The sequence below is a fragment of the Asparagus officinalis genome, chromosome 5 (genome assembly GCF_001876935.1).
Source record: "Asparagus officinalis chromosome 5, Aspof.V1, whole genome shotgun sequence".
In the NCBI taxonomy this organism is placed as follows: Eukaryota; Viridiplantae; Streptophyta; class Magnoliopsida; order Asparagales; family Asparagaceae; genus Asparagus; species Asparagus officinalis.
In genome coordinates this window covers 116,769,511-116,789,694 of record NC_033798.1, presented here as the reverse complement: position 1 = coordinate 116,789,694, position 20,184 = coordinate 116,769,511, and the positions used below count along the sequence as shown (strand labels likewise).

The window sequence follows — 20,184 nt, the reverse complement described above, 5'->3', positions numbered from 1 at the left end:
TCTTTAACTCAAGGTGATTAGACCTTAAATCAAAGAGCACCAAGCTCTGATACCAATTGTTAGACCCTAGAGGGGGGGTGATTAGGGTCTTATGCTAATCTAATCTGATTTTATGCTAATTAAAACTAATAACAAGTTATCCTAGTAAGTATGAAATATAACAATATATATAAACTAGGATAAGCAATGTGAACAACGAGATATATCCTAACAATGAGATATACTATGAGATATATGCAAGGATATACAAATTAACACAAGGGTGAAATAAACATAAACAAAACAAGAGTGATAGTATACAAATAAACAATGCAAACACACAAAATGATCACAGAGTTCAGACCTTCCGTCCTACGTCTCCGCTCCCCACTCCCGGGGAGAAATCCACTAACACAACCGGGTTTTCTATGCTTACCCGAATAACGTTTACATCTCACACTCAGTTTTCTAGCTAACCGAAAACTTCACAATTACACACTCGCAATTACACGCTACACCCTCTAAGTATTAGCCTAGTCCGTGTCCTCCTCCTCAAGTGCTCGGATGTGACCTCTCCCTAGGTTCGTCAACCGACGCCACTCCTTTTGGATTCGACCCCGTCTCTCACCAACCACTCCTCTCGGTGTACAAGTGTAATACAATGTGAACCTCACAATTAATCACAAATACAATAAATGATTGTTCTCTAATATAGATGAGAACACAATGAAGCTCACTCTCAATGATACAATCCCACAACCCAAATTATACTATGTATGAAATACTATAAGCTCAATGGTTGTGTGTGAACAAAGAAAAATAAAATCAAACTCAATTAAAGTCTAGCAAATATAAATATGACAATATAAATATAAACAAGCTAGATAATTGAGTTGAGAAAACTGTTAGGAATCTTGACCCTAAGATTAGTTTGTTTTGATGATAACAAATATTATATGTTGTGTGTATTATGTACTAACATTTGTTTTGCAGTATCAGAGCTATATCAATAATTATATTCAAAGAGATACTCAAGACATAGATGAGTTCAAGGCAAAATGAAGCAAAGAAGAAGATATACTTTATTGTCAAAATATAATTTTATATTTTCTTTGCTTAGAAATTTGTACAAGCCTTGATCACTCACACACATGCACACACATAGTGTTAGAATACACTAACACATGCTTAGTGTGTTGGTTAACAATAGAAATCCCCTATGTTAGCCATTAGAGTTTATAGATATTGAGTGAGTCTTAAAACATTTTATTTATACACATTATCAATTATAATCTGGAAAAACTCAAAAGACCAAAGTTATAGGTCTCTTCAACAGCTTTCCAACAAATCTTAAATCACCTCATTCCGATATCGGATGAGAAAGTTACAGTCAAAATACCAAAGGAAAAACTCAAAAGATCAAAGTTTTAGGTCTCTTCAAGAGTTTTCCAACAAATCTTAAATCACCTCATTCCGATATCGGATGAGAAAGTTATAGTCAAAATACTAAAATGAAAAATTCCAGAATCTGAGTTTACAGTGTAGTCGACTACTATGCCTTGTAGTCGACTACTAAGTAATTTTCTGACTTCACAGAGTCTGTTTAGACTCAGTGTAGTCGACTACTATGACTTGTAGTCGACTACAGATGCAGTTTTTCCAGATTTCAGGTTTAAAATAAGTGACTGTTTATAGCCGTTTTGTGGACGTTAATTGGGTTTAAAATTATGTCATTTCAGAGGCTATAAATAGGTTTAAACATCAGAAAATAACAAAAAAAGTTTTACACTTGCAAGATCAAACATTTTGTGCATATTCACTCTCTAATTTTCCAGATTTTCATGCTAAGTGTTTAGAAAAAGAGAGTTTATGATATTGCCTTGGTTTCAATCATTCTTAGAGATTGTATAGGCAATATTCAGATTGTTAAAAGAATCCTAAGCCACTGCAGCACTTCACTACACATTCAAGGCTTATAGGATCAATTGCGTTCTTGCTTTAAAAAGGATTTCTCTCGGGTTTGAGAGGGTTGATCACTTGGTTTAGAGATCGGTGTGACGATTGGCATGGTCTTGTCAATTGGGTTTGCAATTTGCATGGTCTTGCAAATTGGTCAGGTTTACTTTTGATTTTGTAAGGTTTCAAAATTATAGTGGAAACTCTCAAGCGGGATTTGTTTGGGGACTGGATGTACACCGGGGAGGTAGAACCAATATACATGCTTGTGTTTGTGATGTTTATTTTCTGAGATTGTCATTCTTTCTTTGCAATTTATAATCTACTTTGCAAACTCACACTCTAGTGTTTAAGTGTAAAGCTTTCGCAGATTTTTATAAGAGCGCACTCTATTCTTAAGGGTCACGATCCTACACTTGGTATACATAAGCAAAAATCAGGACCCTACAATTGGTATTAGAGCAAGGTGAAAGATGGCATCGACAAATACTTCACAATTCAAAGAAGGTCACTCAACAAATCGTCCACCAATGTTCGATGGATTGAACTACAACTATTGGAAGTGCCGAATGAAGATTTACCTTCAATCAATTGGCTATGAACTTTGGAGCATTGTGGAAACAAAATATGAGAAGCCAACCACTCCTTTCATGGAATGGACTACATCTCAAAGGAACAATGCAAACTTGGATTCTAAAGAAATGAATGTCTTATTTTGTGCTCTTGACAATAATGAGTTCAATAGGGTGTCAACAGCCACATCCGCATATGATATTTGGCACACACTCGAGGTAACTTATGAAGGTACAAGTAATGTTAAAGATACTAACAATAATTTTATTTGTTATGGTTGCAATAAGCCAGGACATATGAAGAATGATTGTCCCCTTCTAAAATCAAAGACAAAGTCTACAAAATTCAACAAGAAAATGAAGGCTTTGACGACTACATGGGATGATAGTGATGATTCATCTTCGGATAAAGAAATCGAAGAAAAGGAAAGCGCTCATATGTGTTTTATGACACAAGATGAAGTAAGTGACAATGAAGAACTTTTAGATGCTTTCAATGAATTATATGAAAATTTTTTGAGATTAAAGGCTTCACATAATTTTTTTAAAGGTGAAAATAAAAGATTACTTGAAGAAATTTCTGATTTTAATTCTTCTACTATTTCTAATTCTCAAGTAATTGAATTGAAAGAGGAAAATAAATCCTTGCTTAAAGAAAATCATATTTTGACTAATGAGAATGTTTATCTAAAATCAGAATGCAATGATTTAAAAATCCGCATTAATATTTTAGATAAAGATATTTCTTCTATTAAATTAAAATATGATGATATATGTTTGAATGTTAGTAAATTCAATAAAAGTAAAGAGAATTTGAATAATTTGCTCTCATTTCAAAAATCTTCAAACAATCATTTTGGCATTGGATTTGTTCCTAAGTATTTTATAAAGAATGATTATGTTTTGAAGAATAATAATAAGAATATTCATGCTAAACAAAATAAGTATATATGGATTCCTAAGAATTTGAATATTCATGATAGGAATTATTATATTTCATCTTATATTTATGAAGTTTGCAATTCAAAGAATTACACTTATGTTAACAAATGGAAACCAAATTCCAAGTGGATTTGGATTCCTAAGGGCTAATCCTAATGATATAATATAAAAGGGTACCAAAGTGCTTGATATTTTTATTAAGGTACCCAAGAAAAGAAATTTTTAATTAGAATTATGTTTATTTCTTTTTGCTAATGACAAAGGGGGAGTTATATAGAAAATTTTAATTTTAAATTTTTTACTAATGCTTTGATGCAGGGGGAGTAAAAGATTTTATTTAATGATTTCATGCAGGGGGATTAAAATTTTTATATCTTAATAACATATATTTGTCATCATCAAAAAGGGGGAGAATGTTAGGAATCTTGACCCCAAGATTAGTTTGTTTTGATGATAACAAATATTATATGTTGTGTGTATTATGTACTAACATTTGTTTTGCAGTATCAGAGCTATATCAACAATTATATTCAAAGAGATACTCATGACATAGATGAGTTCAAGGCAAAATGAAGCAAAGAAGAAGATATACTTTATTGTCAAAATATAATTTTATATTTTCTTTGCTTAGAAATTTGTACAAGTCTTGATCACTCACACACATGCACACACATAGTGTTAGAATACACTAACACATGCTTAGTGTGTTAGTTAACAATAGAAATCTCCTATGTTAGCCATTAGAGTTTATAGATATTGAGTGAGTCTTAAAACATTTTATTTACACCACTTAGTAAATTAGAATCTGGAAAAACTCAAAAGACCAAAGTTGTAGGTCTCTTCAACATCTTTCCAACAAATCTTATGCCTTGTAGTCGACTACTGAGCAATTTTCTGACTTCACAGAGTTTGTTTAGACTCAGTGTAGTCGACTACTATGACTTGTAGTCGACTACTATGACTTGTAGTCGACTACTATGACTTGTAGTCGACTACTATGACTTGTAGTCGACTACAGATGTAGTTTTTCTAGATTTCAGGTTTTAAATAAGTGATTGTTTATAGCCGTTTTGTGGACGTTAATTAGGTTTAAAATTATGTCATTTCAGAGGCTATAAATAGGTTTAAACATCAAAAAACAAGAACCAAGTTTTGCACTTGCAAGATCAAACATTTTGTACATATTCACTCTCTAATTTTCCAGATTTTCATGCTAAGTGTTTAGAAAAAGAGAGTTTCTGATATTGCATTGGTTTCAATCATTCTTAGAGATTGTATAGGCAATATTCAGAGAGTTAAAAGAATCCTAAGCCACTGCAGCACTTCACTACACATTCAAGGCTTATAGGATCAATTGTGTTCTTGCTTCAAAAAAGATTTCCCTTGGGTTTGAGAGGGTTGATCTCTTGGTTTAGAGATCGGTGTGACGATTGGCATGGTCTTGTCAATTGGGTTTGCAATTTGCATGGTCTTGCAAATTGGTCAGGTTTGCTTTTGATTTTGTAAGGTTTCAAAATTATAGTGGAAACTCTCAAGCGGGATTTGCTTGGGGACTGGATGTACACCGGGGAGGTGGAACCAGTATACATGCTTGTGTTTGTGATGTTTATTTTCTGAGATTGCCATTCTTTCTTTGCAGTTTATAATCTACTTTGCAAACTCACACTTTAGTGTTTAAGTGTAAAGCTTTCGCAGATTTTTATAAGAGCGCACTCTATTCTTAAGGGTCATGATCCTACACTTGGTATACATAAGCAAAAATCAGGGCCCTACAAAAACTTCTCTAGAACAAGAGAGATGGAGATGTGAAGTGGAAAGCTCAAACCAAAGATGATCTCCTCTTCTTGTGAACCAATCTTTACAAACTTAAAACTTTTAACCCACACTTAAACAAAACTTAAACTCTTATAAAAACTTGTTTAAAACATCCCTTAGTGGTAGAAAATAGTTATGGCAAAGATGTATATATAGGGTATAAGAAAACAACCCCAAAAACCCACTAAAAAACAAAAAACAGCTAGATAACGTTACTGTGCAACAGTAACTTTAGCGGTCGACCGTGAGAAGTAAAACTACAAAAATGTTCTCTGGATTGCTGACAGTCGACTGTGGTGGTCGATCACACTGTTGCACGGTCGACCGTGACGGTCGACCGCACTTTTCTAGATTTTGACAGATGCTAAAATTTTACGTATCTGACATTATAAAATCAATTAAAAATAGTAAATGAACTCCAAAAATCATGAAATTTTTAGGGAAGGTTCTAGACATGTACATGAACATGTTAGAGAAAAAATTTCTGAAATATCACTTTCTAATGGATATAAATAATTGTTTGAACACAGATATATAGTTTCTAAAAAAAATTGCTGAAAACACATTTATGTAAATTCAATTGAAAATAACAAAACAACTCCAAAATTAGTAAAACTTGGGGAAATGTTGATATATATGATGATAAACATGTAAACAAGAAATTTTTTAAATCTTATTTCCCAATTGTGAAAACGCATCTGTTTTACAAAAACATGCACGAACATGAGCTTATTAAATACTTGATTTTGTAAATTCAAATAATCATAACAAATTAATTCCAAAATTGATAAAACTTTGGGAAACATTTATAAACATGAAATTGAATATGTTAGAAAAAGAATTTCTCAAATTTAATTTCCCATTTGTGAAAACTCATGTATTTTGCAAGTGTGTCCAAAACATGAAAATGTGATATACATAAAATTTGATGTTTTGACATAAACAATATTTTGAAACCCTATGAAATAATTTTATAGACTTAATGAAATATGTATACAATGATTGTTAAGTCCATAAACCAAAACTTGTGTATATATATAACTATATATATAAAAACCAAATATGTGTGTGTATATATGATTGAGCTTAAAGTACTAACACACATAATATAAAACCTAAACTAAATATACCCAAGCTTGATAGATCTTCGATGTAGCTCAACTTGGTACACTTGCAGATGAAGCTAGAACTTGAATCTTTAATTTGAATTGCATAGGCTTCACTCCACAATTCCGCCAATCTCCATTGGATATGATCGTGAACGCTCGATTCCATCCATCCTCCAACCTCCATTGGATTTGATCGTTGAAGCGTAATCCATCCAACCTCCAACATGTTATTTGTCTATAATAAATAGAATTATACAAATACTAACCAAATAATATTAGAAGTAAATTATTTGTTAAACATCATCAAAACAAGAAGGCCAACACCTTAGTCTCGAATAAATCACTAATTTTGAAAGGGACGTCATCATCTCCTCGGTGAATTGAACTTTGGCCAATACACATATCTTGTATTGTGGAAGAATGAATCCACTCATCATCTTCAAACTCGTCGGGGGGTGGTTCTTCGTACTAAACATATTTATTATTAACATAAGCCTCATCAGGCCAATTCGGATTCTCTTCAACATCTTCACTCACAAATTACATGCTATCAATTGGTTTACTATTTTGCTCTTCACCTTCAAAGTCGTTGCTTCTTTCATCCTCTTTAATTGTTACCCCTCTTAATGACCTCATATTTTCATAGGGGACTTTATTGTTCATAACATTTGACGTTCCCCCGAATGAATGTGCACTTGGATATTGAAATCGAGTCTGCTCCATTTCACTCGAAGAAGAAAGAAAACCATCAGACTCAACTCTCAAATCTAGCATGCGTGAGAATTCTCCTGGAGGTTTGAATATTTGGCACAAACTATATGACAACTTTTAATAAATAATTCTACCGTTGGTTGCGACTTGCTCAAATTAAACATAATATTCATATGATGATCGTTTGAGATGTCAATTACGGAGGCCACTTGCATATTATTTTTAGTCGGTATTCTTGTGGGTCAATTTTCGTAACTCGGTGTAATTCCTTAACCAAGTCACAGTAACTATATGATTCCGAGATCATTAATGTTGTCGTTACCCCTCCAACATATATTGGCATATTATTATTTCCATAATTAAATTTTCCACCATAAGAGCAAGCAATAAAAAAATTTTGTTTAACCTATGCAAAAGAAGATTATATCATTTAAATGCAAAAAAATAAAAAAATATTATCAGGGTATCGAATAAGAGAGAAAAACCCAAGATGCAAATAATCTCATATAATTTTGACCAAAAACCCTTTACCCCAAATTAAAAATTCTAAACCCTAGAATTGAGCATTCTATGTCCTAAAAGTTTAATTTTAATTACAAGAATCAACACACAAAGTATTCGAACCACCACAAATAGAGTGGTTGGTAATAAATTTCAAACCCTAGAAATTCGTTTTTGAGGGAAACCCTAGATTTTTTACATGTTAAAAGAGGAGAGAAGGAAGAGAAATTACCTAGAGATCTTAAGCAAACTTTCATGACGAATTTCAGCCGTAAAATGGGGTTGAAATTGAGATGAGTTGCAACAGAACGAGAGAGATGCCGGAGCTGGAGAGATGCGGCTGGGAGAGATGGGGTTGGGGGGAGAAGGGTTTCGGTTAATTTATATAGTGGGGCGGGACCCAAAACAAGTAGTCGGGGTTGGCGACCCCGACTATTGTGTCACTTAGCCAATTTTCCACTTCCCCAACTTGGGGTTGGTCATTCTCTGCTAAATGATCGGGGTTGGGAACCTCGACCATTTCGAAATAAGCATTTCGAAATGGTCGGGGTTCCCAACCCCGGCCATTTTGGCAATGACTAAATTAGTCGGGGTTTCGAAACCCGACTAATTTAGCTGCCAAATTACTAAAGCGTTGTGGGCGAGGTCCTAATTAGTCGGGGTTGGCAACCCCGACTAATTAAGATCGTAATTTTTTAAAATTGACCCGCTTTCTGGCCACGAAGCTGACGTGGTGAAAAAGTGGGTCGATTTTGGTAATAAATTTTGAAGTGAGTCGATTATTTGGAATAAAATTGGGAATGAGTTCATTTTGAAAATTTCTTCAAACACTTTATTAAAATTTGTGGACTATTCGCGGTTAAATACACCTCAAAGTTTATATCACTTAAATAACCAAGATTTAATTTGTGTTCTTGATAAACAATTGGTGATAAATTATTGATTTTTTAAAATCAGGGAATGGTCTTTTTTATTTTAAATTATAGTCTTTTGTTTCATTATGTTATAGTGTAGATATATTTATTAAATTTAAAATTGTCTAGTCAATTCAGTAATAATGTATACATTACAAGGAATAAATTATTGGAGGTACCGTTTGACAAACGGTTAAGTGAGGGGTTAAGAAGATTTAACCCCTTCTTAACCCGTCAAACACAAATACAAGGGTTTAAATGAGTTAATCCTCTATAATTTGTCAAACATAAAAAATATAGAATGGTTAAGCTAACCCCTCTAGAGGGATTAAAGTGAGTTAACCCCTCAAAATGAGGGGTTTACTAATACTCCTATTTAAAAGGATTAAGAGTTAACCCTTCTAATTATAAAGAAAATAGTCAAAATCATTGTTATTCTCAAACACTAAAACTGATCACAATGACTAAAATAAAATTTATTTAACGAGTTAATAATTTAGTCATTCAGATTATTGATTAGACTAAGTATATTAATCATTCTTTTTAACCCATCTTCTTTAACCTTTTGTCAAACGTGACCGGAGAGATTAATTTGAAGATGTCCTTAGGAAGGAGAATGGAAACGTTACGGACGAGTAAAGGTAACCAAAAAAAAAAAGGGAAGAAAGAACTCAATGCATAAAGCTAGCAAAGGATATAACAGATGAATAACTAAAGTTATCTACAATTCATATGAGATTCCATGGGATGTAATTCATACGGAATGTATGACAAAATAAAAAGCATGCGTCCATTACTAATGCATATTGATTTTTTAGTAAGACGCAACTTTCCGAGATGGTACTTTTATTTTTCACGGCGACATTAAGGTGACAATAATGTTACTTATGTAGGATCAGATGCAAAAATGTCACTTCTTGTAAAACCTTCATCAATATTTTTGCTCAGTTTAAACTAAAAGATATTCAAAACATACAAAAATTCACATGCATCTCAAAATTTTCTAAATATTAATCATCGCTTATCTTTGTCATATTATTAAGTTATTGCTTCATAAGCGCTTAAAAGAGGTGTAAAAATGATCACGTGACTCTTTTAAACCAGATTCTTTACTAACTATGAGTATCACCCCTTAATGCAAAAAGAACTCTTTGCTAACATAGTTATTTTTCTAGGAGCAAAATATATATATATATAAAACATGTCTTAACTAAATATCAATCTGATAGTTTCACCTTTGCACATCTATACATTACTGTAGAATATACAATGCAAATAAATATGCCTAATTAGCACCTAAATACCACAGATCTTCCCCTTCTTTTGCACCTATATGCCATCACTTATTTTTGGCAGCATTTATATACTCTAAAGTTTTTACAAGTTGCATGTTAATATCTTGTATGTAATGCAAACTTGAGAAATTTGCTTTTAAAAGTTGCATGTTAATATTTTATATGTAATGCAAACTTGAGATTTTTGCTCTGAGTTTTCCATGTGACACTCAAAAGCTAATTTTGTAACTTTTTATCATTTAATATCATAAAATTACCATTGCGTACACCCTAGTTATATTTCAATATATTCCAATTATATTTTAAATTAGAATTATGACGGTTTAGCAATAAACTCACTAACTATTAAGGATAAAAGACTCTAAAATTAACTTGTGAGTATTTCAAGGGGAAATCTATGAAAAAATTTCTCACGCTTGCATAAGAGAAGGCACTGAAGTTTAACTTTTAGAAACTTCAAGGTATGTAAGTGTCGTAAAATGTACGTGGGAAATACAAGCTATGAGGTATTTAAATGCAAAGTATGGAAAACTATATATAAGGTATTTAATTGGTAATTAGCCAATAAAAACAGCTTCTGCACCCTTTGGAACTTCCCACTTCATCTTAGGGGGTGTTTGTTTCACTTTTTTTTTGGGATATAGGGTGGATTTCAAGTTTTGGGATGTAAAAAGTGTTTTTTTTTGAGTTTTGGTATTTCTTAAACTTTGTTTGTTTCACTTTTTTTTTGGGATATTGAATCCGTAAATTATAAAAAAATAATATATTTTTAGGATTTGTGAAATCATCTCTTTTGTTTCAACTTCTTCTTGGGATATAAGGTGGATTACAAGTTTTTTGGGTTTTAGAATTCCATAAACCATGTTTGTTTCAAAACCAATTTTGGGATATTGAATCCCCAAATAATAAAAAACTATTATATTTTAGAATTTGTGAAATCCTACAATTGAGAGAGGATGTAGGTTGGATATTAATGTATTAATGCTTATAATATAAGATTAATATATTAAATATAATATTATAATAATATAATATTTAATATAATACATCTATTCCTCTATAATTATAGGAGGACCCAAGAATCACTGTTCATGCTTTAGTAAATGTTGCAGTAAATTACTGTAAAATTATATATAAAAAATATATTATATTATATAATAAATAAATAATATATATATAGTAATATAGTATAAGGTTATATATAGTATATATATATATATATATAGTATATTATATATATAGTATATATATAGTATAGGCTAATATCGCATAAAATATATATATTATATATGATTATTATATTTAATATATCACTGTGTCAGTAGGCTATAAGTAAATGGCTACGGGAGCAATTACTGTAGCATTATATACGTATACATATATTATCATATATTTATATATTAATTTATATATATTGATATATATTTATTATAGTATTATATTATATATATAATAATATATATAATTATATATAATATTAGTAATTATATTGATATTATATATAATATATATTAATATAGTATATATTAATATATATATTATAAATTTATATATATAATATAACATATATATATAATATTACTTATTATATAGATATATAGTATATAGTATATTATATATATGATATAATATATATATAATATAATAGGAGCACCAAATAATCACCGCCATAATGCATTGTTGCACATTCTCCAGCTGTAGTAAATTCATATACTGGTAGCATTATATTATATTACATATAAATATTATATATAATATTAGTATATATGTATATTATAAGATAATATTATATATATAATATATTATATTATATATTTTATATAAATTATATGCTATCAGAAAATAATAGTATATACTATATATATATATATATATAATATACTATAGTATAAGTATATATTTATATCTATAATTTATATTATATATAATAATATAATCATATATAGGTAGGCCCAATTATCACTGTTATGCTGTATAGTATTCCAAATCCGGCAAAATATTATATAATAAGTTATAATATATAATTTATAGTATTCCAATCACGCAAATATTGATGAAGACAAGCAAAATATTACAAACGGTTTTTCTATAGAGTGGCCCTTGGTGCCAGCTGGCTATACAGCAGAGGAGAGAGATAGAGAGAAATGAATGAAGAGAGGATCCCAATGCAAATCAGGGGGCCCCCCTCCTCATTCATTTCTCTCTATCTCTCTCCTCTCTTATAGAGTGCCCAAGGGCACTCTATAGAAAAACCGTATTACAAATTATAGTATTCCAAATCCCAAAATATTGATGAAACAAACAAAATATTACAAATTTTGATATTCCAAATCCCAAAATATTGATAAAACAAACAAAATTTTAGAGATCCCAAAATATGTAAAAAAATTTATATGGATTTTAAATTTTATGGTGAAATCCATATCCATAAATTTTGGGATACAAAACAAACACCCCCTTAAAAGCAAAACCAGCAATCCAAAAGGGCGAGCAACAATGTTCAGCCAGCTCCACTTCCAATCCCCAGCCCTGCATCTTCTTCCCATTCCCAACTCTAAACCTCCTTGCAATTTTCGCCCATTTCCCCCAAAAATTACACCCAAAATCCAAGCTCCCAACTTCATCACCAGAGCTAAAACAAACAGAAACCTTAAACCCCAAGAGAAACCCCAGCAAGTCGAAGCCGAGCTCTTAACCGAAGAAGAGGAGGGCGATAAAGAAAGAGAAGAGGGCGGGGAGGAGTTTTCTTATTCGAGTGCGTACAGAGGACGCGAGGACGAGAAGCAGTACGATAGGGATCCAGAGTTCGCTGAGATTCTCGGGAGCTGTCTCGATGATCCCCAAAAGGCCCAATCTAAAGTAAATTTTATTTAATTTGTTGTCTTTTTGTATCTGGGTTTTGATTGAATTGAGATATGATGGGTTGTTTGTAGATTGAGGAGAGGATAAGGAGGAAGAGGAATAATATATTGCATACCAAGACTGGGTCTGCGACGCCAGTTAAAGTTATCTTCAACAAGTGAGCTCAGAATTAAATTAAGTATTGTGTTAGATTTTTCTGTTTGGGGATTTTTGGATCGACAATTTGGGTGAGGATCCAATTAAAGCTTTGTGGAAATATCAAATATGGCGTATTGAATTGTGCATATGCTGGCGTTGCTTATAATGCGTGTTTAGGTGCACAGGACCATAGTGATCCGAACCCTCAATTGTACACAGCTTATAATGGTCTCCTTGTTGTAAAACATGTGTGAATGCGAAATCATACAAGTTTGGATATACCCCTAATTTGATAGCTCATATCACTGAAAATTTTATAGTTTTGCAACTACTGGCTTCACAGTTTGACCGTTTAAGCTTTTCATCTATATCTTCACACTGATATATTGCACAAAGGCGTGAAGGTGATTGTGAATGATGTGGTTCAACTGAAGGTAGGGATAGGGAGAATGAAGTTGTAAGTTGCTTTAGAAGGAATTGCAGGAAACTGATAACCATTTTTTCACACATAAAGTATGTTGGCGCGCGCGAGCATGCTTCTCTATGTTGTGAACTTTAGTTTTTGGTATTTGGATAATTCAACATCCCATGTCACACATACATATGCATTTGCGCGGGCGCACACACACACACACACTTCTCTTCTCTATGCTCTGGACTTTAATTTTTGGTATTTGGATGATTCAAACATCCGATATAGGTTGGTAACTGATGTATCTAAGGAACAGAGGGCAATAATGATTCAATTGTTATTCTCTATTGGAAGAGATTTGACAACGTTTGCTCCCTTTATTTTGCATCTTCCCTAATCCTGCCTTCATGCTAACTTTCCAGTGCACACACAACAAAAACAACCAACCATTTGACCATCACTTCCACTTACTCTTCCCAACAAACTCAGTATAGAGAAGTAAGATCCCTAAGATTTAGTATTGTCTCTGTTAATTTGTGATTAAACATTCTCTATGTTCTAGCCCTAGCCCTTATGTTTGTTTTTTTACATCACAATCAGTCTCTTCTCCATCCTAACAATAACTGCGTACGCTCTGGGTCCTAATTTTACTAATTTTCTATTATTTCTGGCATTCTCAGGTTTGACTTTTCAAACTCCTATATATGGTTTGAATTCTACAATGCGCCATTACCAAAAGATGTAACCTTAATTTGTGATGTAAGTGGAGCTCTTAAATCTTTATTTTAGATTTTCAACTGGTTTTTATGTTTTTTCTGATATCTTTTCATGGAGACCATTCGATCTTGGCATATCATTGGACGACTTGGTGGCTGCAATTCTATGAATATGCAGGTATTGAATTCTTCATGCATTTCTTTGTGTACTGGGATGATAAGGTATGAATAAGCATTTGTTTGGTCTTGCAATTTTATGCATTCATAGGTTTGTTTAGGTCGTTTGGAACTAACATAATCCCAGTTATCAGAGAATATGTTTAATGACTCGAATAATTTGGCAGTTTGCTGCATGAGATGACCTTCATACTTGCATGTGTGTGAGTGTATCCCAGTGCTCAAGCACGTAGGTCTAAAAATAATACAAAGGCAAAATCAGACTTTATGATGTTCCCTTGGGAAACTAAGATGAAAATTCTCTATACATTCTATTTAAATCAACATACATATTTTTAAACTTCCAACGAGCTAGAAATATAAGCCCACCAGACGACTTGGAGTATCATGAATTTCAATAAGAATAATAATTTGGAGGCTCTTATTGTATGTTGGGAAAGCTAGTTGGAAGAATAGGTTATCAAATTCATTACCTTCATTTTGAAGAAATAAGTAGATTCTACAGATCAACAAGTTCTAAGGAAAATAATGGTCTGGCTGGGACTTTGCTTGCTTGCAACATTTTTAATGTGTTTGAACCTAGCCTTACTTTCTCTTTCTTAAATGACATATAGTTCACAAAATTATTTTTTATTACTTATCTTGTAAAAGAGTGTGTGTTTTAGATAAACTAGTAAACATTGACTGCAAACAAGAAGTGAAAAGGTCGCGACAGTCGCAGAAAAGAAAAGCTGCACATGAAAGTCCGTGCTGAATCAATAGTCGGAATAGTAACAGATGCTTCTTATGATACAGAAAGTGCATTTTGTCCCAAATATGATATAGCAAAATGCTGATATGCTTATTCTTATTTAGTAATTCATGAAACAGTTGCTAAAATTGAGTAAATATATATAGAATTAAAAACTGAAGTTGACCCCCCAACCCTTTTTGATGATGAAAAAACTTTTCATCTACCCCACAAGTGATGTCCCGCAAATATTCATAAGTAGGAGGAAAAAACTTTCCTTCAAGATGATAGTGAATATATTTGTGGAATTAAACCTCAGGATATAACATGACACATAAGGTTATAGGGCTATAATCAAGTCATGAAATAATTAATAATTTAATATTATCCAAATCATAGATAGCATAGATCACAACCATAATTTCCTCCTTGTTATTAGTATCGAAAGGGAAAACAGAGATTACATGATTGTGCAGAGTTAAAATTAATAAAACTGAATAAAAGCATAAGTGGGATAATAGTCTTCATGAATTGATCTAGAGTTGAGATCACTAAAACTGAATAAAAGCATGAATGTGATAATAGTCTTCACGAATTGATCTACGTCTCCCAGAAGTTTATATGGGTAATCCAAAGTTGTGTATGCTAAATATGGTTAATCATATCATACTCCTTTTAAAAGCACGAGTTCGAGAAAATCTTTCTATGGTCAGTATTACCCTTAGCTTCTTTTGAATATTACATTGTTATCCTAATCTATTCTGAAAATCTTTCTATGGTCAGTATTACCCTTAGCTTCTTTTGAATATTACATTGTTATCCTAATCTATTCTAATTTTAATCATATCTTATCTAATTCCACGTGAACTATCTATAGGTCAACAATTTAAAAAAAGTTATTTTGAATATTTCACTTAAATCTTAATCTATCCAAATACTAATTGTATCTTATATTAATTCCATATGAACTACCTATAACTCAAAAATATATAAAAAATAAGATTAAAAAATTATACGTAGATAACATATTATAATACATGAAGTATTATAAAAAAAGTTTTAAAATTTGCATATAATAGCCTTAAAAGTTTAAAATTACGCAAAACACCTTGACTTTTTAAAACTTAAAAACAAACATGTAAAACTTATAATTAACACCCTTAATATTTTAAAAATTATTGAAATAACCTCAAAAGTTCAAAGGCTAAATTACATTTATATACCCTATGTGTTTCGCTCTTGAAGCAGTTATATACCCTAAGTTACAAAATATAGCAAAAAAATACCTTGAGTTGGCAAAAATTTACAAGTTGGTACCTTCTGTTAACCAGCTATGAGAATATTCTCTGGAATATTTTCACGTGCTGGACCTATGACCAACTTCAATACTTTTTACCCTCATTAATTATATTATTTACTGTATTACCCCCCCTCCCCCCGCAAATTAGATTATTTTCATCATCATCATCTTCTTTTTGTAGCCTCCAACTTCTTCATCTTTAATATGGGTAACAGTAGAAAATAAGAGTTTTCACTATGTTAGGGGGGGTTAATTCTTAAGGAGAGGCATTATTGTTATTTCATGTATTTTTTAACACCGTTAGCTAAATTTAAACAGTTATCAACTCAGGGTATTTTTTGCTATGTTTTGTAACTTAAGGTATATAACTACTACAAGAGCAAAACAATAGGGTATATAAGTGTCATTTTGTCATGTTTAAATTACAAAAAAACATTCTAAAATTCAGAGATTTCAAAACTTAGAAACAACATATATGGATTCCAGGGATTACCATTAGGCACATAGAAATTTAAAATTAGTAAAAAAATAACCTTAAGGTACAAAAATTACAAAAACTCTCAAAAGTAAAAAAATATTAAAATTTTCTGAAATTTTAAAACTTATAACTAGTACACATCAAATTTAGAAATTATCAGCAGATTGCTAAAAATTTAAAAGTTTAAAAACAACCCAAAATTTTAGTAATTATAAAAATACCTTCAAATTTTCAGAGTTACGAGAAATATTCTAATATTTAAAAACTTATCAGTAATACATGAAACATGAAAATTATAAGCGTCCAACTTAAAATTTAAAATTTTCATAAAATACTATCAAAATTTAAAAATTGCAAACACACCCTCAAAAGTTTAAATCACAAAAAAGCTGAAATTTGGCAAAGAAAAGAGGAAATATTTGATATTATTACATTAAGATGGTTAGCATTAATTAATTATAATATATAAACATTTATCTCTAATGTTGATAATATTTATTTATAAAGTAAAAAAATACAATGAGTTATGTATGGAGAAACTATCAGAAAGTTCAGAGATATCCTTTAAAAGAACTAAGTTGTTTTCATTTCAAATAGAAAAGTGAAGGAAATAAACTCAAATTTGAGAAACATTTATGAATCACCTGAATTGATATTGATAAAAAGTATATCGAGCAAAGAAGCACTAACCGAGTTCTTCTTGAAGAACATATTGAACACTTATGTCCTAATTAAAAAAACATTATTCATGAAAAGTAAAAGAAAAATTAGTAAGTAATTATAAATTTTCATATTTTATTCTAAAAATACTGAAGGAATCATAAACTTAATATAAAATTTCATATAAATAATCTTGCAATAGAAACTAAAGTGAAGTCATTGATCAACTACATTGCGAGATATAATAAACTAGATAAGATGATAAAAATCACTATAATGGACAAAAAATATGCACATGGTACTTAGTTACCATAGTGTAAGTAAAAAAATTAAAATTGATATTTTTATTTTCTCTATATAGTGGCACGACTCTGCAAGTATTCTTATTTGGGGATATGACTACCAATGAAAGATTAATTTTTAAGAACACGATCATAGCTAAGCATGTAATAGTACTGTTAGAGTTCAAGATCTTTAAATATGAATGTAACATATTTTACAACTAAAAATCTTATTAAAGGCCACTAAATATAAAATTCATCTTATACCTGTCTCAAATTTGTATGAAAGATATGTATGTCATCGTAAATTGTGTTAATAATATATCAACTTATTGAAGAAATAAGAGATAGATAAGCAAACCAAGTAAACATCCGTATAACACGATAAAAAGATATTACACTTTAAAGCTAATATGCATGGCTCATTCAGAACAAGCTGCTAAAACAAAAGCATCTTTATCAAAGATCTTTATAAATACAACACAAATTTAAATTATTTAATATTTTTAAAAATAACTTAATTTTTTGAGTAAAATCAGGAATCTTTAGAAGTGATTTTCATGAACTTTTTTAAATTTTTAATATGGTTATGTGGATGTTTTTATCATATAAAAGTGTAATAGAGTTAGCATTAATCTTTATTTTATGATTTTTTCTAAAGTCTATCAGTGATTAGCAACAAAATTTATATTCTCTTTAGTTTCATTCTAGCTCACTTTTAATTAATCATCTTGTCTTATTGGCTTAAATTATTCATCCTCTTTTTATAACATTATCTTTTCAAGTGTTTTTTACTTTTACAACATTATACCTTCTTAAGCCAAGCTTCGTTTTATGCCGATCTAAATAACGTGAAAATTCAAATTAGCTTTAGATTATAGTTATTTCTTGTCAATTCAATTATTACATGAAAATTTTAAATTTGGTATAGCTCATTCAAACAAACATTAAATAATAATAATTACAAGAGTAAAGTTTGAAAACATAAGTGAGAAAAACAATCAAAGTAGAACTGAGAAACAAATTTTAGTAAAGAAATAAGTCAAAATACTTAATCATAATATTTAATCACATGCATTGCACGTGCATAAATCCTAGTATGCTAAAAATTGTGTATGCTAAATATCCTGTGTACTACTTTTAATTGGCTGCACATGTAAAAAATCTCAATTTTTAGTCCTAGTTTCTGTATCATATTTATCATTGATCATTATCAAGATTCTTTATTAACTGGGTTAAATTTGTAAAATTTGATCTTTGCAGCTGTCACAGTTACCTTTGGACTCCAAAAGACCAAAATATGATGCTATTCAAGGAGCAAATGTCACACCAACTACGTTTTATAATATCGGTGACCTTGAGATTCAAGACAACTTAGCGCGCGTTTGGTATGCATTTCCCTCAAGTTGGCTTGCTCTTCATTAGGCCTATTTGCCAATAATTTTCTTAGAATCAAATTTGGTTTTTTAACAAATATTGACATCCTCTATCCAGGGTGGATATTGGAACTAGTGAACCGTTGCTTCTAGACGTATTAGTAAATGCCTTGACCTGCATAAGCTCTGAGTAAGTGTCAACTAAATTACTTCATGACCATATTTTTTGGCCATTCCCTGCCTTCGGTGCTGTTCACTGGTTAATTTATTGTCAATCTTCACTTGTAACAACCAAGCCCGTTCACGCAACAGCTATGTAGGGATCAAGCAGTTGGTTTTTGGCGGCTCAGAGTTTGAGAACTGGAAGGAGAACTTGACCTCAGAGGATGCTGGTTACAGCAGCCACAAGATCTAGCTTATTTCCGTCGAAAGGTACTTCTATAGTTTATTCCATGAGTAACTTTGTATTTGCATATATTTTCTAAACTTTGCTGTCTTTATTATGCAGTCCCATCCTGGTCCTAAGAGCAGCTTGAGATTACAGGCTGATGCACTCGCGATCTGAGAGGAGAGCCTTCATATATTGACGCCGCGAAACACTGGGGAGAGAGTTCAAGTTTTTGGCAGAAAATAGTGGTGCTGGGATTGCTGTTTTTGTGCTAGCTATCCGTATTCATTCTCCTGCAGTTTCGAGGCCTTCATGATTTTCGGCCTGAAAGGGGATTCAACAGTTGTGTATTGGTTTCATATAGGCACGGAGCCCTCTATTGAGCTATAGAGCTTAGTCACGAGCTCTTAATGATCATGTTGCTTAATCTTAATCAGAAATGTAACACTTTCTCAATCTTCATCATGAGTTTGACATCTAGATATACAGCGTGCTTTTATGGTCTTACTGGACTTTATGAAATGGTTTCAGTTAAGTATAGGTTTGTTTGGATATTATTATGTTTTTATTATTGTGTTTATCTAAAAAAACACGATGGTGATGTCTTCCCTCTAAAGTGTTTTAAGAACACTATGTTGAGTATTTTTGGTTAACCTAGGTTAACCTGTATAACATAGTATTAGAAATTTTATTAAAATATTAATCATTAATTACAATAGAATATATAATTTTATTAAATTTTATTAACCTGTATAACATAGTATTAGAAATTTTATTAAAATATTAATCATTAATTACAATAGAATATATAATAATTAAAAACTTATAATATTTTTATATTATTATATTATTATAAAATATAATAAAATATA

At 31.0% G+C, this 20,184-nt stretch overlaps 1 protein-coding gene across 3 annotated transcripts; it reads left to right on the top strand.

Moving 5' to 3' along the window:
- On the top strand, nt 12,245-19,850 carry LOC109840857. Of its 3 annotated transcripts, none has more exons than XR_002247068.1 (8): nt 12,245-12,653; nt 12,728-12,813; nt 13,887-13,965; nt 14,041-14,100; nt 18,812-18,936; nt 19,043-19,114; nt 19,221-19,356; nt 19,433-19,850. XR_002247068.1 is itself a non-coding variant. In XM_020409659.1 (8 exons), exons 1-7 carry the CDS (start codon nt 12,291-12,293, stop codon nt 19,337-19,339), a joined length of 888 nt encoding a protein of 295 aa, XP_020265248.1. In that variant the 5' UTR covers nt 12,245-12,290; the 3' UTR covers nt 19,340-19,356; nt 19,433-19,850. The 3 variants fall into 3 exon arrangements, 2 of the variants coding, with proteins under 2 accessions (XP_020265248.1, XP_020265249.1); XM_020409659.1 differs by having other exon boundaries at nt 19,237-19,356; XM_020409660.1 differs by lacking the exon at nt 14,041-14,100 and having other exon boundaries at nt 19,237-19,356.

Coding starts and splice junctions, on each gene's coding strand:
- LOC109840857 (XM_020409659.1), top strand. CDS start 12,291: ATGTTCAGCCAGCTCCACTTCCAATCCCCAGCCCTGCATCTTCTTCCC. Junction 12,814..13,886: donor GTTAAAGTTATCTTCAACAA/GTGAGCTCAGAA, acceptor TGGCATTCTCAG/GTTTGACTTTTCAAACTCCT. Junction 18,937..19,042: donor GACAACTTAGCGCGCGTTTG/GTATGCATTTCC, acceptor TCCTCTATCCAG/GGTGGATATTGGAACTAGTG.